At 35.4% G+C, this 27,732-nt stretch overlaps 1 protein-coding gene across 6 annotated transcripts in view; it reads right to left on the bottom strand.

The window, feature by feature from the left end:
- LOC118185660 (uncharacterized) overlaps positions 1-27,518 on the bottom strand; it is a 154,346-nt gene extending 126,828 nt beyond the window's left edge. The window contains exons 1-3 of one of the 6 annotated variants that reach the window (XM_085818563.1): positions 27,426-27,518; positions 23,773-23,827; positions 11,179-11,422 (exon numbers count right to left, since the gene is read on the bottom strand). In XM_085818563.1, the coding sequence (XP_085674689.1) occupies positions 11,179-11,422; positions 23,773-23,794 (266 nt within the window). In that variant the 5' untranslated portion in view covers positions 23,795-23,827; positions 27,426-27,518. Of the gene's footprint in view, positions 1-11,178; positions 11,423-23,772; positions 27,404-27,425 lie in introns of those variants that run through there. The other 5 variants (XM_085818565.1, XM_035355552.2, XM_085818564.1 and 2 more) reach the window with 5 other exon arrangements.
- Positions 27,519-27,732: the final 214 nt, after the last annotated feature.

Raw genomic sequence — 27,732 nt, 5'->3', positions numbered from 1 at the left:
AGGTTCAATGTTCCGTCTTACTTTCTTCGGGAACATGCAAGGACCTGACTCGGAACAGAGAGCTTACTAAAGCTATGTTCAATAACTGTGGGAAGTAGACAGGATACACAAGAAGGGTATACAAAACCCTTTTTTTTTTCTCTATTTACAATAACTTCCGTACTTCGGAATACAAAGACCCACTACTTGTGGTCTAAACGTAAAAATATAAAAATAAAACTAAACTCTAATTTGACTTTAAAATAATAAACGTGGAAGATTGGCCTTATATTAACAGGAAGCCGTATGTAGTACAGAGAACTGTGAACACTACAATACGTTTAAAATTATCAAGAGGATTAAAACCTCTGGCCTGGAAGGCAACCAGCAACTGAGTAAAACTTCTAAGGTAAGCGGCCTGCTTCGACTAACTGCTTCCTCTCCCTCGCTTGGCAAAAAGCCACAACTTAAATACTTGGCGTTCGCCAGACAAACTTTGCATAAATACGTTAACGCTTATAATTCTGGCCGGAATTAGAAAATAAGAAGTGATAGTAAAGATTTAAAATAAAATAAACGTTAGTAAAACTTAAGATCCTTACATACTTCCCGCCAGAGTTAATTAGTTTGAAACTGAGGTCTAAAACGAACTTATTGAAAACTTTTAGCTCTAGAATCTAACGCGAGACCAATCTTTTACAAACATTTTTCGCTAGAAACTAGAAATTTAAAAGAAAGAAATTTGTTTTTACAATAGCAGCTCCCAGGACACGCAATTTTTTAATCTGTAATGCATCTAAACAGGAGCTTTTATTCAAATCTGGTTCCTTCCAGATCTCTGGAAGGAAAACTAGTTTAATGAAATGTTACACAATGAAATGGCAAGTAACATGTATAATTATATTTCTTTTAACATTCTTATTTCATTCATGACTATTTTAATTATCTCTCCCCGTGCTCTTTGACATGTGTCTCTGACAATGTACTATTTTTGATTATTACTGAACTACACGCATTTTTTTGGACGAGGGGTACCTCATACTACAAAAATTATAGAAAAGACACACAGATGACGAAATTTTGGGAAATACTCTGTTAGAGGAATAGAGGTGGGAGACACTTAGTCAGCTCCCCGCGATCTTCGCTCAAAATTAAAGCTAATGCGGCAGGACTGTATTTGTATAACTGGTGTCCCGCCCCACTTATACCTGTACCTGAAATCATTTATTGTTTTGACATTGTAGTGAAAGATGGGAAGACAATTCCTTTTTTAAGCTGCGAAGTTGAATTAGCTTTAATTAAAGAAAAAATGAACTTAACCTGTTTAATTTTTAATATCCCTACAATGTTAAGCAATTTACACTACTGGCCGTTAAAATTACAACACCAGAAAGGAATGATCTGACGAACATCAAAATAATCACAAGAAAGAAAGAAGAGGTTGGGATATGCAAATCATTAAAATTTTAGCGCATTTAAGACGACGCAGGAGGAAAAAATGACACATGAAGCACTGCATAAAAGAAAAGTTTTCGGAAAGCGCTTTGTTAGGTCGGAGTATCGTGTTCTGCCTCGAATAATACGAAACAGATTCTTACCAACAAGTGCTGGAATTCAATAAAGACAGGATCGTTGCCTATCGAGAGTGTGGATTATTGTTCCGTAATATCGCCTGTCGCACTGGTCGACATCTAACCACTGTCATGCGAATATGGAATCAATGAATTGCTAAGGATCATACTGAACGGCATGCAGGATCTCAACGCCATCCCCTGAAAACCCCCGAGGGGCACATATCTTGTGAGGTCAGCCTTGAGAAACCGTACAACCACATAACGCACCATTACTCAGGAAATGGACATGTCTGCAGCACTCCAAATGTCCGTTCGTACGGTGCGTCGGCATTTGCAGCAGCGTGAACTGTCAGTACACCGACCATTACTTTGGCTTCCCTTTACAATACAACATAGAGAAAGATGACGATTCTGGTGTACCCAACGACAAAACTGGATACAGGAGTGGCACAATGTCATCTTTTCAAACGTTCCCGCTTCTGCGTGCAGTATTCTGATGGCCATATGCATGTCTAGAGGCTCCGGGCAGACCGCATGTAGACTGCTTGCATTCGATATCGGCATAGCGGACCCTGCACCTGGTATGATGGTTTGGGTAGCCATTGGGTACACAACATGCACATCTCTAGGTCCAATCGACTTTAATTTGAACGCAGATCGGTTCATATCTGACATCTTACGTCCAGTAGTTATGCCCTATCTTCGAAGCCTGCTAAACGTCATATTTCAGCAGGATAATGCAAGACCACATGTTGCACGTCGTGTTCTGACCTCCCTTTATACACAGGGTGCTTGATGGGAGCAGCCCGACCCAGACAGATGATATCTTATGATGCCGTTTGGACTGAAACAATTAAAACCCACAAACCATGGTACCCAGCAACCTGGCAGCATCTCTCCCCAAAAGAATGACAAAAACAAGTTAACTGCAAAACACGACATTAAAGCCAAGGAACCCCAGAGCCCTGAATCCGGAGTAACAAAAAATTCATAATAAAATAACCAAGGAAAATAATAAAATACAATCAACTGGTATTTTCATATACATAACCGTTGGCTAAAACTGCAAAACTAGACAAGAGAAATGAAAAAAAAATTAACCAAAAAGAAAATCAGGGGTTAGTAATTTAAATCATAAAAAGGGAAGGAATTCGTGTATACATATACACGAACACGCACACACCACAAAAAAGAAAAATAAAAAGGAATTTTACATCTACGCCAATGCCCATTCTATTTTGATTTATGACTACTATAATTTCCCTCGCCACCTTGATAATTCTTTAAAATTGTATTTGTTTATATCATAAAGCTTCTCGATATCCTCAATTTTTCTAGTTAATAGCCATTCGTACAGAAAGTGTTCTACGTTACCAGGCTTGCTACAGACTTTATACTTATCATTTTGTTGTAAATGAAATTTGTTTAAATAACTAGGGAATTTCCCATGACCGGATACTATTTGATTTAGATCTATGTTATTAAAGATTTTCATATGTTTCTTCTTAACTTCCAAGTTTCTAATCAAACCAGTCTTTCTCTCGGAAAGATTCCATTCATTTGCCCATTGTCTAAAAATATCCAAATATCCTTCATCATAATGTTAATTGCTACTCTTTCTGAAACCTATATATCAATTTTACTGTTTGTATCACAAATAGCGTCTTTAGCCAGGGTATCTTCTCTCACGTTGCCAGGATAACCGACATGATCTCTGACCCAATTCAATTGAATTTTGTGGATAAGATATTGGAATATATCCTAATATCAAAAGGAAAATACAAATGTTCTTTTATCCATTACATATCTTTTTGTATAGCTAAAAGTTCCACTTAAAAAAAAAACGAATTAAAATTTTCCAATCTAAGTTTGAAATTTGCAATTTCTGTACCATAAAAATAAATAACAAATGCAAAACCAACGCCATCAATAGTTCCAGAGCCGTCGGTGTAAATATCCAATTGTCCAATCCTGGGAATCACCTTACTAAAGCTGATTGCAATTTTTTCCTTCGGGTGAATCAAATGGTGATTAAAAATATAAAATGCTGCATTCGAAACAAATAGTTCATTGTATTTATAATAATCAACTTTCTTAGATCTTAACATAAATTTCCTATGAAAAAATTCCCATTGCAACGAGAGGGGCGGAATGCCGGGCAAAATGCATGCAACTTCAGTAGATGTAGTACGAAAACGTCTTGTGATTGACAGCAGCCAGCTCCTCCGGGTAGTATTTAATTTACGTTTGCGTCAACTCAGCTGCTCCAACTCTCCACGCACCAACTCCATACATAAACATAGGCAAGATAACACAATTATAAATTTGCTTAATCATATCGCTTTTAAAAGCCAAAGCAGATCCAGAAAAGGATATCTTATATTTTTGTAAAATACAGTCACTTTTCTTTTGTACACAAGTAAAATGCTCCCCAATGGATAGTTTATTAGCAAAGGTCTCGCCAATGTACTTAATGTTTTTATCAAATTTAATCTTATTATCCATACATTTAAGTTTTGGGCTTCTTACTATTTTCCCACCCTTGGGGAAAAAAAAAGCCTTGGTCTTCTCAAAGTTAAGGGTTATTCTCTTTACAACTCTCCAATCCTACAATACCACTACCAAATAATAAAAAACATTCTCAAGCTTTTTTAGGGAACATTCCTTAATTAAAATCAATAAATCGTCCTCATAACAGATAAATTTGGAGTTGGGCGGGATCTGTGTCTTGATTAGGTCATTTATGACAAGATTCCATAAGAGAGCAGAACTGTTTGACCCCTGAGGGCATCCCTTGTAAATATCAAAATAGCTCTCATTCTTTGACTTTTCCACTGAAAATTTTATTTTTCGGTTCTGAAAGTAACTAATAAGCATCTGAAAACAATCAATGGAAACATTGTTATCAGTTAAAGAAAGCAGAAGGGAGAGCCAGTCTACTGAGTCAAAAGCCTAATTAATATCGAAAGCAATTGCAGTCAAATGATTATACTCTTTATTTAGTCTAACAAACTTACAAATTCAAAAAGAGCATTCTCAGCAGAGAGTCTCGGTGTAAACCCGAATTGATTTTTTGATAATAAACGACGACTAATTACATGGTGGTGTAATCTATTTGTAATCAGAATATCTAGGACTTTTGCAAAGCTCTTCAGAAGAAAAATAGGTCGATATTTTCCGTTATGTTTAAGGCAAGAGAATAATTTCTTCTACCTTGAAATACCTAGCAAAGGTATTCAGGGAGAAACATTTATTATATAAAGCATGAAAAAGTTCCAGAAAACAAGAAAACATAATTTTAACAATTGGTACAGTTACGCTTCCAAACACGGAGCTCTCTTGCTTCTCAATTTTTCTATTGCAGTCTTAATTTCAATATAAGAAAACTCTCCAGATGGTACTGAACATTTATTTAAATACGCCTCAGAATTAAATTTTCTTAATGTATTTTGAGTATTATCACTTCCACTCAAATCCAGGATTTCACTAATTATTTTCCTTGATATTTGATCGAAATCATCGCCTTCCAAACCATACGTTTTTTTATAAAGAGTCTTTTTCCTCTGATTATTCATAACTATTTAAAAATATCTTTCATAATGATTAGAACTTTTCAAAAAACAGTCCAGTTGTTTATTCTAATTTGTCTTTTTTATCAATTTCTCATATCTTGCTAACTCGCGTCAATAATTAATCTACCTCTTAATCTTTGCCTCTTCCATAATATTTGCCACTTGAAGACTCATGCCGAGGGCTCTTACTCTCCTTTTCATTCTCTCCAAATCTCCACTCCACCAGCTCACGCCTCCAGCTCGAACATCCTGCTATTTTCTTCTTAATTCTTAGAATTTTATCAGCTTTATCAACAATGGTGGCTTCTATAATCTCAAATATTTCATGAAGATGTTTTTCCTCATAAACGTATTTCAAAGTATTCTCAAACGCTCCCACAACATCTCTAAGTTTATAAAATATTTCTCCCGCCTTCTTAGCGAGCCTTCGTGGTGTAGTGGTCTGCATACCCAGCGCGTAATTGAGAGGTCTGCGGTTCGATTCCCGGCGAAGGCGTTGCATATTTTTTATCGTTCCTGCTTCCAAAAATTACCTAATGTCTCTACTATTAAAATTTTTTTAATCCTACGTGGATCTCTTGAATATCTATTATTCTCCAGTTCTGGTACCTTATTCTTTGTCTTAATCAGGATCTATCTATGGTCACTTAAGCTTTCACAGTCTAATATTTCTATACGAAATTCTTCAGTTGTAATATACATTGACACAATGAACAAATCAGTATAACCCACGCCAACCAATGATACAAAGGTTGGGTGGAAATCATAAGAATTAAATGAAATTAATGAGTTAGCTAAATTTAGCTAAAATGTCATTCATTAACACACCCTTATCATCAATATATATGCCCCCCCCAGTTAAAATGTTTAGAATTAAAATCGCCGCTTATAAAAATGCCTTCATATTTATGAATCTGTTCTTCCAAAACCATTAAGTAACCATTCAAATTTTCAGAGGGAAGAAAATAAACTGACATCAAGCCATAATATATATCACCAATCTTCATTGTTATAGCCACCATAGTGTCTAAAATTTTATCCACCACGTAATTCAAACATTCATTAGTGACTTCAGTTGCGGCTCTCCCCCCTTCTGCATTTATCAAGTTCCAAGACAAAGGAGCCCAAGCCATTCTACCATTCAGGTAGTAAGGTTCTTGAATAAAATTGGCATCAGTGGTCAAACCAATAATATTTTCTATGCCAGAAAGCTGGCATGCTGTAGCCGAACAATGGTTCAAATTAGTGTTCAGAAAATTGATATCCATACTAATGCCAGTGACACAGAAAATAAAAAATAAATAGTTAAAAAATATGAATGATGAAACCCCACAGTGATATAAAGTAAAAATCAAAATATAAATTATATATTCAAATGTTCAGGTACATATTTTATCTCTCTTCTATAAACCTCACAGTTCTTAGATAAAATACTATGATAGATATCGAAATCAGTCTCAAACTTTTCATTAGATGATTTGCAATTATTACAAATAATATTTTGGTTATTGCAACTTTTACGAAAGTGGGCCTCAGCACAGTTTAAACAAGAAATGTCACTTTTACATCTACTAGTAGTATGGCCAAATCTAAAACAAAGCTTGAATACCCATACACAGGGTATTCGACTGGTGCCCTGGTCCGTAGATTCTCCAGATCTGCCACCCATGGAAAACATCTGGTCATGTGTTGCTGAGAGACTGTTCCGCCACCCCCTTTTACTAGATATAGTTGATGAAATGGGACATAAACATGAAGCAGCAGGGAATGAGTTGTCCGTTTCTGTCATCCACGCATAGTTCGACTCCAGACTAACCGGGTAAGAGCCGTTTTAGCTGCCAGGGGTGGTAGCTGTTTCTATTAATTTTTTACCCCTGTAAGCCGTCAAACTGCTTACAAATTTAATCATTTTGTCTTCATGGCATCTTGTTTACGTACAGTAACTATCCCTTTTGTATTTTATTTCCTTCATTACGTTGTTATTTTAATGGCCAGCAGAGTATTTACTGTTACATGTAGAACCTTTCGGATGGTACGAATGAAGATGCAGGCAATTGTAAAAAGTCTCAAAAGCAAGCAGGGATGACACTGGGGCCTAAGGCAGTACTACATCGAGATATTATATAAAACCATAGTAGAGAAAATGATGACCTGAGCTGCAATCTGGGCTGCTCCAATGAATAAAGGGAAAATCAAACTGCTCAGCAACATACAACGGCCCTTTGCCCTCGCCATTACCAAAGGATGCAGAACAATGTCAACGGCAGCAGCCGCTCTACTAGCGGGATTGACTTCTTTGCATATTAGAGCTGAAGAGACTGTGCTCACTAAGGTACTGCAGCTGAAAGAAACAAATACCTGCAGATCACACTCCTATGTTTCCAAGGACTATGAAGAAAAAAGGCCAGTAAATGACGTCCACCCGCCTAACTACGGAAAAGGAGTCTCAGCCCACACATCCCGGAAAAATGATTCTGACATAAAGGATCAATACTATGTATACAAGGATGGTTCAAATATTGATGGACAAGTAGGCTGTGGCCTCATAGTAACTAAGAACAAGATAACGCTGATAACATGGAAAAGCCATATAGGATAGAATACTTCAGTATTGCAAGCTGAAACAATTGACATTCGCAAAGCTATCGAGTTAACAAGCCCCGCAGCCTGTCGGTCGTGTATGCCTTACGAAATCCCAGACACCCTTCTCCCATCATAGTGGATATTCCAGAGATGCTGCAGGAGCGTTCTTCGACAACGAATACCCTTATTTCTTGGATAAAGAAGCATGCTGGTATTCAGGTTAATGAGGAAGCCGACAGGCTAGCAAAACAATCAGCTCACAATATCGATGCTCAAAGTGTTATAGCCAAACTCTCGTGGTCTCACCTTAAAGTGACAAGGACAGCAGCTCAGCACCAGTGGTAATGGGAATGGGACACTACCGAACAAAACAGAAGGACCTATGACTACTACCACAAACTCTCGCCCGACCGTCTTGAGTCATCCCCACAAATAACAAGATTTGTGACGGGGAACGGGAGTTTTTCCTCCTATTACTACAAACGAGGAATTGCAAATACCTATGGATGTGTCTGTGAAGACATGAACAAATCAGACCATTACTTGATCCAATGCCCTCTAACCGCGCAGTAGCATGCGCAGTTTTCGAAACAGGCAGTATATCATAAGCGTTATCTGACCAAAAAGCCAACATTTTGCAGCAAACTATGCAAGATAACGCAAAAACTGGAGGAATTGGGAACAGACTTGTGTAGTGCGAAATATATCTCACACAATCTTTTTTCCTTTCTTGCAGGTTTAGTAGAGATCAGCATCGGGTATGTGTTATATATATTATGAAACATGGATGTATTATGGACAGTGAATTATTACCAACTATGTAAGAATGTATTGTGGAACAGGATCAATGTATTATGAACTATGTAATCATGTATTATGAACTATGTAACTATGTAAACATGTATTATGAACTATGTAACTATGTAAACATGTATTATGAAGTATGTAAACATGTATTATGAAGTATGTAAACATGTATTATGAACTATGTAACTATGTAAACATGTATTGTGAGCTATGTAAGCATATAATATGAACTATGTAACTACGTAAACATGTATTATGAACTCTGTATATTATGAACTATGTAACTGTGTAAGCATGTACTATGAACTATGTAAGCATGTACTATGAACTAGGTAAGCATGTGTATGTAGGAATTATATAAGCATATATTATGAAACAGGATCAATGTGTGCTCTTATGGGGCACATGAGGTGTTGTTCCGGATAGTTTCGGAGTCTGGACTAGACCTGAAGAGTCTAAGTAAGCCGCTTAGGTCTAGTCCAGACTCCGAAAGGACTAAACAGTACAGACTTACTGCTCTCAACTGTCAACTGTTACATTTAGGAACAAATACTAAGGATATTCTAAGAAAAGTATTTATATGGTTTTAAGACACTTCACAAATATTATTTTGTTGCTTTTTCAGAAACCCATAATCAGGAAACAGAGGGAGGGGGAAATAGCTATTAAAGTGTTTTAATTTAAAATATTTTTTACTTTCAATATTTAACAATGAAAATATACCAATATATGAATCTTAAATTTGCATATAAAGATTGGGCCGCATCATAATTGTTGGATGAAATTTACGCTATAAGTTGTAAGGATTATGTTAATTTTATTAACAGTTAAATTTTAAGTTAAAGTTCCTTTCCTGTCAAATTCTTAACTTCAACTTACTACTTCCGGCCAGAACGTAGTTTTGGAATCTTGCTGAATATTTAATGAGGAGGAGCGGTATTTAAACCACGAAGTTACTTACTGAGTCAGAGAGAATCAGAGTTTCTGATTTACGCGCGTCTGCCTTTTTGGCCACTCACTATCAAAGCTGTTATTACACTCGACCGTACTCAGGCCCTTGCTAAGCTTCGTAGTCAAATAAGTTAAGGGGCCAACTCGATTTGAACCTTGATAGCTTCGGCTATACACTGAAGTGACAAAAGTCATGGGATAGCAATATGCAAATATACAGATGGCAGTAGTATCGCGTAGAAAATGTATAAATGCGAAGTGCTTTGGCAGGGCTTTCATTTGTGTTCAAGTTATTCATGTGAAGAGGCTTTAACGTGATTATGGCCGCACGACGAGAATTAACAGACTTTGAACGCGGATTGGTAGTTGGAGCTAGACGCATGGGTCATTCCATTTCGGATATCGTTAGGGAATTCAACATTCCGAGATCCACAGTGTCAAGAGTGTGCCGAGAGTATCTAATTTCAGGCATAACATCCCACCATGGACAGCGCAGTAGCCGACCACCTACACTTAACGACCGAGACCAGCGACGTCTGCGTGTAGAGTTGTCAATGTTCACAGACAAGCAACACTGCGTCAAATAACCGCAGAAATCAATGCGGGACGTACGAGGGACGTGTCCGATAAGACAGTGCGGCAAAATTTGTCTTCCTTGGGCTATGCCAGCAGAAGACCGACTCGAGTGCCTTTACTGACAGCACGACATCGCCTGCAGCGACTCTCGTGGGCTCGTGGGCATATCGGTTGGTCCCTAAACGAATGGAAAATCGTGGCTTGGTCAGATGAGTCCCGATTTCAGTTGGTAAGAGCTGATGGTAGAGTTCGAGTGTGGCGCAGACCCCACGAAGCCATGGACCCAAGTTGTCAACAAGGTACTGTTCAAGCTGGTGGCGGTTCCATAATGGTCTGGGCTGTTTTTACATGGCATGGACTCGGTCCTCTGGTGCAACTGAACCGATCATTGACTGGAAATGGATACCTTCAGCTACTTGGAGATCACTTACAGCCATTCATGGACTTCACGTACTCAAACAACGATGGGATTTTTATAGATGACAATGCGCCATGTCACCGGGCCACAATTGTTCGCGATTGGTTAGAAGAACATTCTGGACAATTCCAGCGAATGATCTGGCCACCTAGATCGCCCGACATGAATCCCATCGAACATTTATGGGACATCATCGAGAGGTCAGTTCGTGCCCAAAACACTGCACCGTCAACACTTTCACAATTATGGACGTTTATAGAGGCAGCATGGCTCAATATTCCTGTAGGGGACTTCCAACGACTTGTTGAGTCCATGCCACGTCAAGTTGCTGCACTTCTCCGGGCAAAAGGAGGACCAACAAAACATTAGGAGGTATCCCATGACTTTTATCACTTGAGTGTACTTCTTTAGTTAATCTTAGTTTTAGTTTAATTCTTAGTCTTTTAAGTTCAAGCCCAAGTGCGGGCTTTGCTTGTACACTCCCAGGCAGAGTTTTGTGAAATCTTATTGCAATAATAAAGGGTTAGTTACCCTTCTATCTTGTTGTTTCTTGCCACCGAACTCAAGCGATTATTCGCTTATCACTTCTTAGATTCTTCACTTCCAACATTAACTTAGAATTCCAAAGTGAGGAACTCTACAATATAATAACATTATTTATTTTCTGAAATAAAAAAGTAAAATATTGCTATAAAATTTTATGTAAATAAAATCTTACCTGGAACACATAGAAGAAGAAATAATGAAATTTTTGCGGACGAAATCTGGAGATTCCAGGTCATGGGCTGATGCTTGTGCTGGAGTACAACTAATTGAATCTGATTCGTTAGTGCCATTACAAAGAGCTTTCGTATTTTTCGGAGAAGTGTAAGTCGAATTTGATTCATCCGTGATGCTTCGGCCATGGTAAATGATTGTCTCATAATCTTCTTCATCCTCTTGTACTATCACTTCAGTAGAATCTAAGCAAAATTACACTAATACATCATATTCAAAACTATGATAAATTAGTTATCTTTTAACAGCTTTGTACAAATTCGTAAACAGAAAAATGACGCTAGGCATTTTTACGCTTTTAAGTACAAGAATAAAGATGATCAGTAAATATTAATTGTGGATGACGTTAGATAAAAAAACAGCCAAGAATGGGAAAAACGATGATAGAAATTTATTACCCATTATAAAATTATATCTGATTATTAAATAAAATTACTTTTCTTATAATTCAAAATTAACACCAATATTTCACTTTTAATTCACTACGCACTATTTTCGTAAAAATAGATAAAAGAAATCCCTGTTGTGCAATTTTGCAGTAAACCAAATCAACATTTGTATGGTCATTCAAATGTTGTAGTTGATTATTAAAAGTACAAAAGCAAAGCATAACTCATGGTCATTAAAAGGATAGTGTCTTAATTCCGATAGAAAATTTATGAGAAGGTTAAGTATTTCAATTAAATTTCATTAAAACACAAACGGTAAGAAAATGCCTGAATAAAAACTATAATAATTTATAATAAGAAAACTTTTCATATACCACCTCCAACGAACACAAATTCAATTTAAAACCATGAATGAAAGAATTTTTAGTCAGAATTTAAATTAGTATTTTAAGTATTAATTTCAATCTCCTTATTAAAAAAATCTGCTAAGAAAAATCTTTAATTGTAAGAATACCAAAACCAAAAGTAAATTTTAAGTATTGAAAAAGTAGCTATTGTCATTGATTTATCCTCTTGATAAGTCGATTAATCTGCGATAAAACTGGATGACTTTGCATTTGAAATCAGCACTATGTAGTTTCTTTTAGCAGGAGCCATAATTACTACTAAAATTAACTCTGGCTCAACTGTATTTCAACTCAAATCTTCGAAATTCACTTCAAATCACGGCTTCTACAGAAAGAGAAAACATCAGAATCCTAATTCAGAGAGTTCATTCAGGTCGGAAGTGCATTCTTACTCCACATTATACCCCCTTTTATCGAAACCCTACAGCAGCATTTTGTTGGACATTTGCATTGAATACAATGCACACTCATTTCAGGAATATTTACTCTGTCAAGCATTTAACCCACGCACACCTTGTTTCCCTTATCGTTTGTCAATTCGGTGTTTCATTGTTCGAGGAGGACAAAGGCTATGATAAATCTTCGAATAAAAGACCTTAAAAGATAAGAGCATTGCATATGTAGCTTTTACGGTTTCTTCGTGAAGAGTAGGTTTCCCGTTATACAGCGAATTTACCTAAAAATAAAAAAGTAGCTTGAAATTATAAGATGGCGCGTTATACAGCTGTACCCATTATACGCCGGATAATACGGTACATTATATATGCATTCACTAATGTTTCTGAAAAATGCAATACCATGGAAAAATTGTTGGGAATAAATGAAATTTATTCCACACATGACTGATAGTGTTACAAATAAATGATCAAATTTTCAAGACAAAAATAACGAACGTTGGAAATCAGTATTTTGTTTGTGCTCCACGCTGAGATATGAAAGCCTGTACATGTCGTGGCCTTGAATCATACATATTCCGAATGTAATACTGGGAAATGGCTTCGATTTGACGCCAGAGTCCAGTCTTCACGTTTGCCCACCAGCTATGAAAGCGAGTTGCCGACCGATTAAATCTCAGGCATGATCAATCGGCGACATATCTGTGGAATAAGCAAGCCATAGAAGCGAAGCCTGTTGTGTCCTAAAAGAAGGCTTGTGCAGTCTGAGAAACATATTCACGTGCATTATCCTGCTGAAATACGGCTCCCGAAATGCGTCGAAGAATGGGGAGGATCTCTGGCTGCAGCACATCCTTTATTTAGCAATCACTATTGAGGTTGCCCCCAATCTGCATTAGACGGGATCGAAAATTATACCCAATATCTCCTCACACCATAATACCAAGCTTTTGTGTGGTATGACGTTAAATAACGTACTGTGGAAGCAGACGGCCCTCTCTATAACGTCTGAAGCGCACTCTTCCATCACTGTACTCATAGTAGCAAGAATCATCGGAGAAATAGTAGCAAGAATCATCGGAGGAAACAACCTGTTGCCACAGGGCACGCCCTGCACTATGATACCGTGCTCACTGAAGTCGGAGACGTCTGTGATTCAGCGACAGGGTAATTCTGCGTAGAGGAACCTTTGTACGCAGTTCATGCTGCAGCAGACGGCGACGAACCGTGGTGAACACCTGTAGACGTGCTCCAACGTTCTGCTAATACACGAAAGGACGCTGTACGATCCGTCACAGCCATGCGGATGAGATGTCTGTTGTCCCTTGCCGTTGTGCTCTTCCGTGCTCACTACCAGGATTTCGCCTTTTTCGGTTCTTCGATGTCCATTTCTTCCAAACACGCATCACTGTTATGGCATTTACGCTGCTTGCGGGCTGCGACTGCTCAATATGAAAGTCCATCATCTCGCATACCGACGATGCGACTTCGCTCGAACTCCTTTAGTTGTTAGTATGGCACCCTCCGCTGTTGACGAAGCATACTGATCACTAATTCAACGTTCACTGCAGACAGAGCACGATAAACAGATTTCAACACAACTTTGCAGCCCTTTATATACGTGGAACAAGCGGCCGGTTCTCATTCCATGCATGCGTTATCGTTTTGTAATTCTAATCATTTGCATGTCTTACCTCGCTATTTCCTGTACGTTTGGTTCAGTTTGCTTAATTCCTTCATGGTGTTGCAATTTTCACAAACATTAGCGTATTATATGTACACTGCTCAAAAAAAAAAAATGGGACAGTGCTATATCTCCCGTTCTACTGGGCCGATTGACAAAATTCAAACTGCGTTTTTCATGTCTCGAAAGCGCGACTTAGGATATATATTAGATTTATATACAGCACTATTCTAACATAGGTATTTTGACACAAAATCGGACTTTTTCTGAAAAAACATACCAATGTTTTTACATATTTCGATTCTACGACTCAAATTATGCCAGAATACCAAGTTTTGTAAAAATCGTACGAATAGTTTTTAAAATATTAGCTCTCAAAATTTTAGCTCCTCAATGTTAATTGAATTTGGCAAATATTTATTAATATCTCTTTTTTTATTAAACTTTTTTGATTTTTTCTCTCACATTTCGAAATTTTGGTTCATTCCAAATAAAATTTACCCATTTTTTGCGTTTTATTTTTTAAATTTCTATTTTTAAATAATTTCTATAGATTTTTCGAAAAAAATTTTGAATTATAACCTATAAAATTTTTACCATCATCTTAAAGTAGGTGTATTTTTAAGCATATCTGCAAAAAATTAGACTTTTTTATTCAAAATTTTCTAAGATATACACGAATTTACATAATTTCGCGTTTTGAAATTTGGCACCTTTTTTTGAGCGATAATAACGCCAAATGTGGTCTATAGATTTTTGTTACACTGAATTGCCACAGCTATTTTTAACCTCAAATTTCAAGTAAAATTTTACGGAGAATTAATTATATGACATTTTTTCCCTCAATGATGCGTAATAAATATTTATTAATACTATATGAAAGGCTATTTTTTAAATTATAGATGATATTATTCAAATTTTTAACAATTTTTTTTTAAATTTCTCTCGTACCTTTTCTTTTTTAAAAAAATTTAAGAGTAAGTTTTTGTAAGAGTAAATTTTTACCTTCGGCGTTTTATCGTCTGCTACTTTACTTCGTTTAAATCGAATTGTCTAAAACTGAGAATTTTCGTTTGATATTTATTTGAATTTTATGACATTAACTGCACAATTTATTTCTAAACAAACTGTTGCTTTTAAAGTGGCTGAAAGAGCGGCTGATACTATCATCCATATTTTTAAAGCACAATATATTTTTATAGAAACATAATATTTAGAATAATCATTTTTTATAAAAGTCAAATTATGATATAAACATACAACCCTCTAGAGATTGAATTAATGGAAGTTCAATGGTTATTTAGAAATGATCTGCAGCTACTTAATGGCTGGATAAGTCAGCAGATTCTGTGAACAGGTAAGAATAATTATATAAACGACACCAACATTCTGGATTCAATAAACAATGAGGATACGATGTTTACTAAATGAATTTAAGAAGTTTTAAAACATAAAAAATCAACTCATTTTTTTTTCTAAAATGTATTTTTGTGCGTAGCGTATTTTCATTATATCCTTAAAATTCTAATTTAGAATGTAATTGTCAAGAACTGAATCTAATCATCAGTAATATAATAAGTAATTATTACGGTTATTAATAAATCCTTCTTATAAAGTAATTGCAAATATTTCAAAAAACTTTCTGTCTGAATGCAAACATTTTTCTATGCAAATATTTTTAATTTTATATTAATCAAGATTGCACACCATATTACTTATTTCCACTTCAATTCTTACCGTCAGTTCTAGTAGAATTTACAAATCAATTATATTTAATTAAGGATTGGATTGGATTATTTAATTATGGCAAAGCACATTATAATCTTCCTAAAGCGAGGGATGATTTCGTGGAGGACTTTCTAAGGGAAACTGGCTCGTATACACATTACACATGGGGAAAACACGAAACCGCCCATGCGGCCAGCCCGTTCGCGGGATTCGAACCTCGGACTGAACTACCAGTGTTCAGCGTCTTTACCGCTCGGCCATTGGTGGGCTATTTAATTAAGGAATGACCATCTAAGTTAAGAAACAGCGTACCGTAACAACATTTCAATTATTGGCGCCGTATCTTTCATGTTACTCCCGATTGGCTAGCTACATGATTTTTAATGAGTATTCGGATTTTACTAGTAACTTCACTTGGAAATCGCGCTTAAACTAGGTTAGTTGGTTATTTGAACATAGAAAGAACATGGGAGCTATTTGATTAAGATGCTTTCATAGAGCATCTTTGTAAAGAGAACCTAAAAAACTACGAAAACCAACCATGCAGCCTGGGTTAGACTGAGCATCAAACAATTAGTATTTAACAATCTTTTTTTTTTTTTTTTCAAATGCTAGGCAACTGATGAGGCTCCAACTAAATCTCCAATTTAATATTTTATTTGTAAATATTTAAAATATTGTTGTATTCTTTGACACAAAAAGCAGAATTTAAGTTTTGTTAACTCGTTAGTAAACTACCAAGCCGTAGTGCAAATGAATATTCAATTTCTTTGGCAATAATTGTATTCACTTAATATTTTTGAAATATGAGCTAAAGAAGGAACGTTCTTGGAAGATTAAAGAAGTGTTTAAATCCAGTGATATTAGGTTTGTCTTACAAGCTCAGGATCAAAACGATTCTGCAATTGCCCGAGTAGTTGACTTGTAAAGGGATGTGAATTAAGCAGATGACTTTTAATCTTACGTTATTCAGCCAGAAAACGTATTCCAAATGTTTTGTATTGCATGACAATGCATATTTTCATTTTTCAATAACCAGTCGGAGAACCGCTTGTGTTCCGAAAATAAGTATGTGTACTCAATCGTCCTGCATGTTCTTCAAATTTGTCTTCTTGTGAATTTTTTTCTTTCCCAAAAACTAATGTTGCCTCTCAAAGGAAAGTTTTTTGACATTGAAGAGACAAAATTAATATGACATCTACTTTTAGAGGCATGTCAAAAACAGATCTCTACAAACTTTCTTTTCCATTACATGTTGTGCAGTCAGACAAAAAGTTACATCAGCGTAAATTCTATAATCTATTTTTATTACACTCTATTTACTTTAATATATACTAAATCTTTTACTTTAGCTTAAGTAATTCGGAATTTCTGACGGAATTGTTGTCGGAACTAGGACTTAGAAGATAAGTCAAATTAAATATTTCGATAACCCAATAAATTCAAGTTCGAAATTTCAATATTTTATTTCCGGAGGGAGGGGAAATGTTTTCAGTTTTGGTCCATTATACTAAGTATATTTGCTTCGATTTTTTATTTTTCCATAAAAGCGAAAATTTTACGCATGGTATACATATAACGCATAGCTTCAAATTAAAATTTAATAATATACAGAGTGGTTATAATTAAAGTTCCACATTGAAACGGTCATAAAAGGAAAACTACTGGATCAAATGTTATCAAGCTTGGTAATCGTGTAAAGGAGGTCATAGGAATTTATTTTCCGGGAAAAAAAGGAAGTTCGAAACCTAAGCACCAGGGGGGAAATGGCGCTGTATGCAATATTGTTAAACGAAATATGGGTTAGAATCTAACTTAACCTTTTGTTACACGGGTTTAATATGTTGTATACCCTTAAGAAACTTTGAAGAAACTTTGAACCATTTAAAAGCGTTAAATTCGATAAATGTCGAGTGCGCCATCCGTGTAAGTGAGAAATTCGTCCGTGCAAACCACGACATAGCGATTAGAAAATGTGAGATCGCAAATCACTCGCACAAGTCCGTACAATCTGGAAATCATTTTCTTACAGATCGCTAATTTGTAATTTTTGAAGCCTGAATTCGGCCCTAATTTGTAATTTTTACAGATCTAATTGTTACAGATTATCTATTTCCATTGCATTCTGCTTTTGCATTCGATTGCATAGCAGTCATTCCACACCGTTTAGTGTTGAATGACAGCTACTTTTCTAACTGAACCATTTTTCTCTGAAGAGCAGTCGACAGCTGGACCACTGTGATTGCAGCTCACTTAGAGTAATGATCTTACAGATCTTTAATTACAGATCACTAATTTGTAATTTTTTAAGCTTGAATTCAGCACTAAAACATGAAGATACTGATTCAAAACGCTTTTAATCGATTTGGGCCAAAGAAATCTCTCATGTTATCTAATTCCATTGCATTCTCCTACTGCATTCGATTGCATAACAGTCATTTCACACCGTTTACTGTTGAATGACAGCTTGTTTTATAACAGAACCATTTTTTTCTGAAGAGCAGTCGACAGCTAGACCACTGCGATTGCAGCTCACTTAGAGTCAATATTAAAATGTTTCGTGATACATGAACTGCAGTAACGTGGCATTTTAGATACTATGATTTTTATGCAGGGCTGGGAACCACCTTACGTGTGTCGCACAGTTACTTAGGCAACATTTCACGAATGAACGTCTTATAAGCCAACACTTCCCCTCTTCCCACCAGACCTCAACCTCTGTGACTTTTGTCTATGAGGTTATCTCAAAAGCACTGTTTATGGTGATAATCTAAACAATTTGGCAGAAATGAAAAATGTGATACACTGATAACATTCCTCCTGATATGCTATGTGTAAAGTGTATACGAGCCAGTTTCCCTTAAAAAGTCCTCCACGAAAGCATCCCTTCCTTAAGGCAGATAGCCCTCGAGTGCTTTGCCATAATCTAATAAACCAAACCAAAACCAAACCTGATATGCTAAGAGCTGCTGTTGAGAATGCAGTAACATGTTTTAACTTGCTTTCGGAAAATGATGGACGCTACATTAAACATGCTTTGTAACACGTTTCGGAAAATCTTAAACACATTTAAAAAGATGTTTTCGTGTCTTATTTCATTTAACAATATTGTATACAGCGCCATTTTTCCCTGATGGTGAGTTTTTGAACTCTTTTTTTTCCGCCGAAAATAAATTCCCATAACCTCCTTTACACGATTCACAAGTTTGATAACATTTGGTCCGGTAGTTTTCCTTTTATGATCATTTCAAATTGAAACTTTAATTATAACCACCATGTAAATTAAACTTTAAAAGTTTGACAGTTTGATTCAAGTCCCAGCTTTAAATATATATATATATAAATATTATCGTTTATATTAATTCTCTTAGAAAGAATGTTTTAAGAAGCTAATTTTTCTCTCGCGTTATAGACTGTATAAAAAAAACATGATCTTTAGTATGATTTAGATTGTTTCAGCCGATATAAGAATCGAGTCACTCGGTGGTATAGAATAAACCCAGCTGGACTGTTTTATTTCTTTGTCATTTAGCAAAAATCTTTTAATTAAAATATTTATCCTTTGGACTTCGCTTTAAACTTTATTTATAGCTAAAATGACTAGAAAATGAAAAGCTGTCTTTAGCTGAAACGCAATTCATATAATTGATATTTTAAAAAATTGACAAGAATGCAAAATGTATGGAAGTGAATGATGAAGGGAAATTTGGCTATCAGACATACCAAGATGTTCAAAAAGTTGGACGTTTTCGAATATACTTTCAGAATACTTCAAAGAATTTAGGTGTTCAAAGAGAAAACACTTGGACGTGTACACCAGCAAATACCATCAATTGAGCTTGTGTTAACAAAAAAGACAAAACGATATCATTGCAGATTAAAGTGAAGAGCGACTGGTTTTAAACTATATGGTTGTGTAAATTACGTTATAGAACATCATATCGTATCATAAATGGTGAATCCCATGATTTTCTCAGTCGAATTATTTGAAGATTCAGGAGTTTATCCAGTGATGTATGTGGATGTCACCTAAAGATGTTTTTTTCCCCTTCCTGATGAAACAGCGGCCGAGCGGTAAAGTCGCTGAACACCGGTAGTTCGGTCCGAGGTTCGAATCCTGCGAACGGGCTGGCTGCATGGGCGTTTTCGGGGTTTTCCCCATGTGTAACGTGTATGCGAGCCAGTTTCCCTTAGAAAGTCCTCTAGGAAGGCATCCCTCCCCTTAGGCAGATAGCCGTAGTGTGCTTTCTCATAATAAAATAAACCAAAACCTTTGGATGAAACCAGTCTTTCCTTTCATCTCATACCTTCAAAATGTTTAGCCTCTACAGACTGATAAAGGCTCTGACGAAATACTTCGTGAAGAACTTTCTAAGGGAAACCAGCTGTCATACGCGGTACACATAAGAAAATCCACGAAAACGCCCATGCAACCAGTCCGTTTACCGGTGTTCGAACCCCGGAGTGAACTACCAGTGTTCAGCAACTTTACCGCTCGGCCGTTTGTGGGCCTTTATGAAATGGAAGGCGATAACTTTATTTAAAATGATTGTCAGAAATACCAAAATGTTTTTAAAAGTTGGATACTTTTCAATATACTTTCAGAATGCTTAAAGAAAAAGAGAAGAAAAATAAATTTTTTCGTAAAATTTAGTATTCGTATTTTTTTTTTTTTTTTTTTTTTTTTTTTTTATTTAAAACTTTTCAATCTTATGATATTTGATTCTTGCGATTTCAAAAATAAAATATTTGACTAAAATATGAATAACATTTTAAGAAACCAAATGTAGGATAAAATTGTGTAAAGCAATGGGCACAATGATAAAACTGTTTAAAGCAGTATATGCAAGTCATCCAAAGTTAAAATATCGGTTATACATCTCTCTTATTTATATATATTTTTTCTGAACGGAACATTGAAAGGCGTGTTAATTGTGCTTTACTGTATTTTCTCTTTTAATATAGTATGCAGTTTTCAAACGCATCGTAGTCTGGGTTACAAAGTATTCTTCCGAAAGAAACGCAGTTCAAATAAATGAAATCAAATTCTGGAAAATTGATATTAATAAATATATTTAAAATGCTCAGTTCGAAGGAATAAATAGAAAATTTTAAAACAATTATCTGAAGAGACAATGCAACACAAACAATTAAAATAAAAGTATAAAAATTTAAAAATGACCTAAAATAATAACTATGACGAAAAATATATAAAAAGAAAACTATTTGAAAAAAAAAATAAACGCTGCACCTTTATTTACGCAGTTCGAATAGGTAAATAGAAATTTTTAAAACAGTTATTCGAAAAAAAAAAAAAAAAAAAAAAAAAAAAAAAAAAAAAAGTGCAACTTAAACAATTAAAATGAAATTTGAAAAAGAAAAAATTACTTAAAATAATAAGTTATAATTAAAAATATAATATAAAGAATATTATTTGGAAAAAAGGAACGATGGTGACTTTTTTTCCTCTCACGGGAAAGGAAACTAGGTTGCCATATATTAAGAAGTTCGCCAAGTAAAGTATTCTTGGCGCAAACTGACAAAAAAGTGCCAACATAAATTTGTGAATTTCTCCGTAAATTTCGCTCCAAATTTTACAAAATTTCATATTTAGGCGTAATTTGAGTCGTAGAATCGAAATATGTAAAAACATTGGTATGTTATTTCAGAAAAAGTCCAATTTTGTGTCAAAATACCTATGTTAGAATAGTGCTATATATAAATCTAATATATATCCTAAGTCGCGCTTTCGAGACATGAAGAACGCAATTTGAATTTTGTCAATCGGCCCAGTAGATCGGGAGATATAGGACTGTCCCATTTTTTTTTTTTTTTTGAGCAGTGTACATATAATAAAAATATAAAAGATTAAAAATAAAGAAAATTTGCATATTAAGTCAAATTGTTAAAAACTAATGGACAAATTTTAATGAAATTTTGTATGACTATGTATTGATAATAGAGAAAAAGATCTACCATTCACAAATCATTTTATGTGGGCATGATTTTCAAGGCGGGAATAATGAAAATTCACATTGTGATATCGAACTGATAATTAGTATAATATGGAGTATGGTACCATCTCACAGCTAGACAGATAGCGCAGCTTGACAGCATACTGGATAAAAAAGAGTTGAGTAATCCATGTTGCAGTCAAACAACTCCTGCAGCAAAGGTTAAGCTCCGAGATGATTTTCAGAGAAGATGACGACGTGAGTTTGCCCTTGAAAGAGCCTTCCAGACATACGCTGTAGGATTAAGGTCACGAAATCCATGCGGCATATATCCTCACCTTTCAGGTAATCCATCAGTAACTGAGCCCTATGTGGCTAAACGTTGCCTTCCGTTAACAGAAACTCAGGACCAAATTCGGTCCTGAAAAGTCAAGTATACGGTTCTAAGTATTTAGATTCTCTCTATACATCATAGCAGTCAGGAAGCTCTTGTGAAACAGTTGCTGGTTGTAAGGCCGTCCAACATAATGGCTGCCCAAACGATTACACTTCCAACATTATAGTGATCTATTTCCTTGTTAAGGGAGGGATTGTATCGTCTTCCAGGCAATCTGCAGGTACAGATAAGAGGAGAATAAGTGTCAGACTGAATCTCGATTCATCTGTAAAATGCACTTTGCTCCACTTAATATCTGATCTTAGTTTCATGTTGTCTCCAGCACGCCAAACACGCTTTCTTGTGTACTGGAGTCAGGGAAAAGCAAACAGCGGGAATTCTGGCATACAGCCCTATGATATGAAGTATTTGGGCAACTGTAGACGGTGAAACTCTTCGAGTGGCCGCACACAGCTCAAGTGAGAGCTGTTAAACTGTATAATAGTACCACATCTCCGCGCTGAAAGTGGATGCTTATTCATTGTTGTGAATTGTGGTTGAACTTGCCCAGGTCTTCTTGATATGGATCTAAAGTCCTGGAACTGTTTCAACAAACTGCAGAGGACACTGAGCTCTGTAGCCACCTGAGCTATATATATATATATAATTTAATAAATTTTGATTTTCTAAACATTAGAAAAACATTTTGGTCCATACATTTTGCTTCACATCTTGAACATATTTTGCTTCACATCTTTTAAAAAAAAGATATATCAAAATAATTTTCAATTCTTTAATAGTAATAATAATCTTGAAATTTAAACTTTTTAAAATTCCTGATTAGAAAGTATATGAAGTATTATATATGAATAATTTTCCATTTATTATTAAACTTTTACAATATTGAATACATATTCCTACGGCAAAATGAAAGACGCGATTTTCAAAACATTTTAAAATTAAATTGGAAGACAAAAATGCCAGTGCGAAAGTTGAATATATGCAAAAGAAGTGGCATTCACATGAGTTTTAAATAAAATTTTGATCATTGTAGAAAAACTTCTCAAAACATTTTCTACTCCTAAAGAAGAGGGACATGTGTTTGATCGCCAACAAAATCGATAGAGGTTATTCAAAATCTACGCTGAACTAAGGTTGCTTTTCTGTATAAATTAAATATTTTTAACAAGTATGGAACTGAACAGCGGAATGCAAATCAGTATTTAAGGAATACAATTTTAAAAAGTCATTTTTTCAAAAAATATCGCGAATAATAATTTGTGCAAATCTATATCACTATCATAAGGCAAGAGAGAGACTACTAGAATTGCTTTTCCTTTATTAATTTCCTGGACAGAATTTCTTCATGTCCTAAGAGAAACGTTCAATATACGACAAAAATACCTCATTTGTTTAGTGATTTGAATTAATATCCATTAATTTTTCATTTCATTAAAATTAATTTATATTTTACATAAGAAAACGTTCATTGTAAGGATTAAGAAAAAACCGGGACTAGCGAAAAAAATCGGAACTGTAAATTGAATAAACAATGATCTTATCAAAGATAATCGTAAAGTATTGGTTATATAAAAATATTACTTTTAATTGTGTTAGCACTCATTTCTGAAGATTTAACTGAACCTGGGACGGTACCCTGCAAAATGAAAATGTACATTGTTAGCAACAAGAACATAAAATACATAATTATAAGATAAAAACTAATTATAGCTACTGAAAATTTCCTATTTCAGATATTTTATCGTATGATTACTATTAAGCATCAGCTTTTTCTTACTAAGCAGTAACGTTTATGGAATTTCGCAGTTAGCGGCAATCTCAGCAAAATCAATACTTCTAATTTCAGGAGACATAAAACTGCTTGGGGGGGGCCGTATGCGTTCAGCAGGCCGCCAGTTTGACACCCATGCTGTAATCAATTGAATAATCAAGTTATGACTGAATAATATGTTTAATTTTAATCGTTTTTATGATTAATTTTCTGAAAAATATAAAATATTCAATGTCTTTCTGCTTCTAAAGTTTAATAAATGAGTAAATCATGTAAACCAACTATCTCGGAAATAACAAATTCTTCAATATTATTCTAGCAGTTTACATTTTTATTTAATTTACAGTACACTTCTATGTATAAATAAGGAAATTCTTAATCGTAAATTTTTATTATTTTATGAGATTTAGGAAAAGTGTTCTATGCCTGTTTCAGAGGATGCAAGAACAGAGAGAAGTCTGTAATTGCCTTAAATTCTTATTTCTATAAGACAGCCAGACGAGTTATGGCTCCATCAGCGTAAATAACATTTAATATTAAGAAGGTGAAAACAGTCGTTTTATTTGAAACAACTAAATAAATGCACAACTTATGCTTACAATTTAAATCTTCGCAGCTTACTTCTGTAAGTATCAGTTAATTGAAATATGAAATTAAAATTTAAATAAATTAAAAAATGGAGACTAAAATTCAAACAGCCTAACAAGAGCCTGCTCAAATTTACGAAGTGCGCGATGGACTTGGGCTAACAAAATGGCTAACATCGAATAATTAAGTGACAGAGCTGGGCGAGAGTATCGCACTACGGTCTATCTCGCTGCCAAATTCTGAAAAGAAATTGTTATCAAATCGGGCAATCAATCAGCTCTAGAAGCGGAAAAAATAATAGCAGTAGAAACACAATAATCTAAGATATCCTCAATATACCACAAGCTCCATCCCAACACCCTTATCCAATTAGAAAGGGCCAGAGCCAACTTTGTAATTCTGGGGAACGAGCAAACAGATTCCCTGACAAAGGAAGCTATCAAAAACACAAATAGTGAAACAATCAAAGTTTCCTTGCCGAAATCTGCATTAAAATATAAATTAGAAAAAACGAACAAGCTTTATGGCAAAAGGAATAGGACGGTGCCAATCAAGGGAGAAGAAAACATTACTTAATCCCAAAGATCAACACAGAAGAACCACATAGAAACTCGTTTCTGAACTACTATATGACGGCGTACTGACTGCACCTCTCCGACATAATTTCTCGAAAAACATCTCAAGAACAGATTCTTGCCTATGCGAGAAAAGGAGTGACCTCGACCATTATATATTTAATTGCGACCTTACAGAAGAAAATCACGTGAGATGCCCAATCACAAACCCACTGCCTTTTAAATGGTTTTTAATTGAAACAAAACTACCAAGAGAAAATATGCGCAAGAGAGTGAAGCAACTGTAAATTATTGGTAGAGGGCATTGCCAAATAGAGTAACTGTGCCATCCAGAGGATGTTCATCGAACGAATGCAAGCAAATGGTTATAACAGAGCACAAACAGTAACTAACAATAAGTAATGTGAATAATAAGAAGCAAATTGAATTGGAAAGACTCTTGGGTGCCGCCCAGCCGGTACAGTGGTTAGTGACACTGACTGCCATGCCGGTGAGCCTGGGATCAAATCCCGGAGAAGGCATAGATGTTTGTAGGCGCATAATGTCTTTGCAGGATTGGAGGCACTCGGAATACACGCGAGCCGAAAGTCCTCTCTAGGTTCTTGGTAGGGGAAGAGAGATGGGATACCCTCGGATCGCTCCTGAGGTTGTCCTTCCTCAAAATTGGGGCGGAATCTTAACAGTTAGCTAAGTTCAGCAATACCTCAGTCATCTATGGTACTAGGGAGAATGCTGACCTACCTTCTACCTCTACATGTATCTGTCAAAATCTCTGTATCCACTCAGCTCGTACAGTATTCGGTGACGCTGACTGCCTTACCAATGTGCTGGCATTCGAATTCCGAAGAAAGAAGCATGAATGATTGTAAACGTGTAGTGCCTGTTCGGTAAGGGGCGCTCAAAATGTGCAGCGAGCACGAAAGTCTTCTCGAGAAGTCGGTAATAGGGGAAGAGGGGTGAGAGACCCTTGCACTGCACCCTACAGTAAAATTAGGTCCGAGACTTCACAGTTAGCGAGTATCAGTAATACCTCAATCACCATTGTACAGAGAAGCTAGCCTCTCTTGTACCTGCAACTGTCAAAAACTCTATATCTAAATTTTAAGAATTCTGTCTTAAATATCCTACCTCATTTACACCCAACCGAGAGTGAATGAAAAGTTATGGTGTTGTTCAGATAAAAGGATAATGGTTTCATTAACATAGAAAGCAGACAGTGTCAAAATTCAAACTATTCAAAAATACCAGAATTCACCAGAAGTTAAATTGTTCTAAAACAAATGACATTGGTGGAAAACAATCCCTTTAATGACCTTAGTGAAGAATATTTAATTCTAAAACTAAATACTGAGGCACCATTTTTACAAAAATTTAAATTAAGCTAATTATGACGTTACTGGAATTCTCAGTACATTTTCCACCTGAGAGATTTTCTCTTGGCTTTCACTCCCTTCCAAACTCTGGGAAGAAAAATATTTTAGCGCAAGGTACTTTGGATGCCACAAGTATGTAAACACGCGATTAACATTTATAATTTACTTTCCACACCCCTTTAATTTATTTCGCTTTCCTATTTTCGTGGGTTGGTGCTCAGTTGTGCGTCGTTAGTTATATTGAAACAACTTCTATCTCTTACCCAATATTTATAGGGTTAGTTTCTTATATATAACAGATTTAAGTGACAGTCTATTTCAACATCTATGACTAATTTTCTACTCATAAACTAAATTTAAAATTTAACATAGCGTTTACTGGCTAGCTTAACTATTTACTACTTTTTCGCTTACACTTCATTAGCCTCTACCACCATAGCAATAACACATTTTCCTTTGTAATAACACATTTTCCTTTGCAATAACATTAATTCTTAATATATGTTATTCATACATAATAAATTTACAAAGTACTTGAATTTATTGCATTACATTTACTCAATTTTAAATTTAGCATGGGCAATGCATAAATGCGCACTATTATTTTGCACGTTGCTAATATTTTGAATTTTAGCCAAAATTTCCTGAATGTTTACTATCTTTCGACTAAGTCAACATAAGAGTTCTTAACACAAAAAGCTAATTTTTAGGGAAAAGAAAAAGTTGTAAACAAAAAAGCTTCTCAGCAACTTTGCAACTTTAAACCCTTGCTTAAGATAAAATAAATAGTAGGAACTTTATACGCTTTAAAAATGACATAAAATTTCAGTTTAATGCAAATAAATCTCCACTTATCTTTTGTTTTTCGATAATCTATCATTCTTTTCTCCAAGAACTCATTTCAGCAAACTTTTTCGGGTAACCCACCTTATTGATTCAGATTCTTCTTTTCGGCTGGTTGTCAGATTGCTTCTTCTTCCCACTCGGTGTACTATATTCATTAATTTCCTCTGTCCTTGGGTATTCCCTGAAAGTGCAGTCCTTTTCTGCAGGAAAAGGGCTATTTCTGTTAGGGCTGCTTGCTTCCTCCATTCGCGCTGACATCCTTCTTCTGACATTCACAGCAACAGGATCTCTTTAATTTCCGCCGCGGTGCCTCTTCCTTTTACAGTGTAAAAGTTTGATAGAGTTTCTTACTTCTCCTAACATTGTTATCTTCTTTCTGACGTCGTTG

This window comes from Stegodyphus dumicola, chromosome 6 (assembly GCF_044657685.1).
Source record: "Stegodyphus dumicola isolate Sdum_Otavi_A_Nest chromosome 6, ASM4465768v1".
NCBI classification, from domain to species: domain Eukaryota; kingdom Metazoa; phylum Arthropoda; class Arachnida; order Araneae; family Eresidae; genus Stegodyphus; species Stegodyphus dumicola.
The sequence above is the reverse complement of the archived record's forward strand: the minus strand, read 5'-3'. Positions and strand labels throughout refer to the sequence as shown.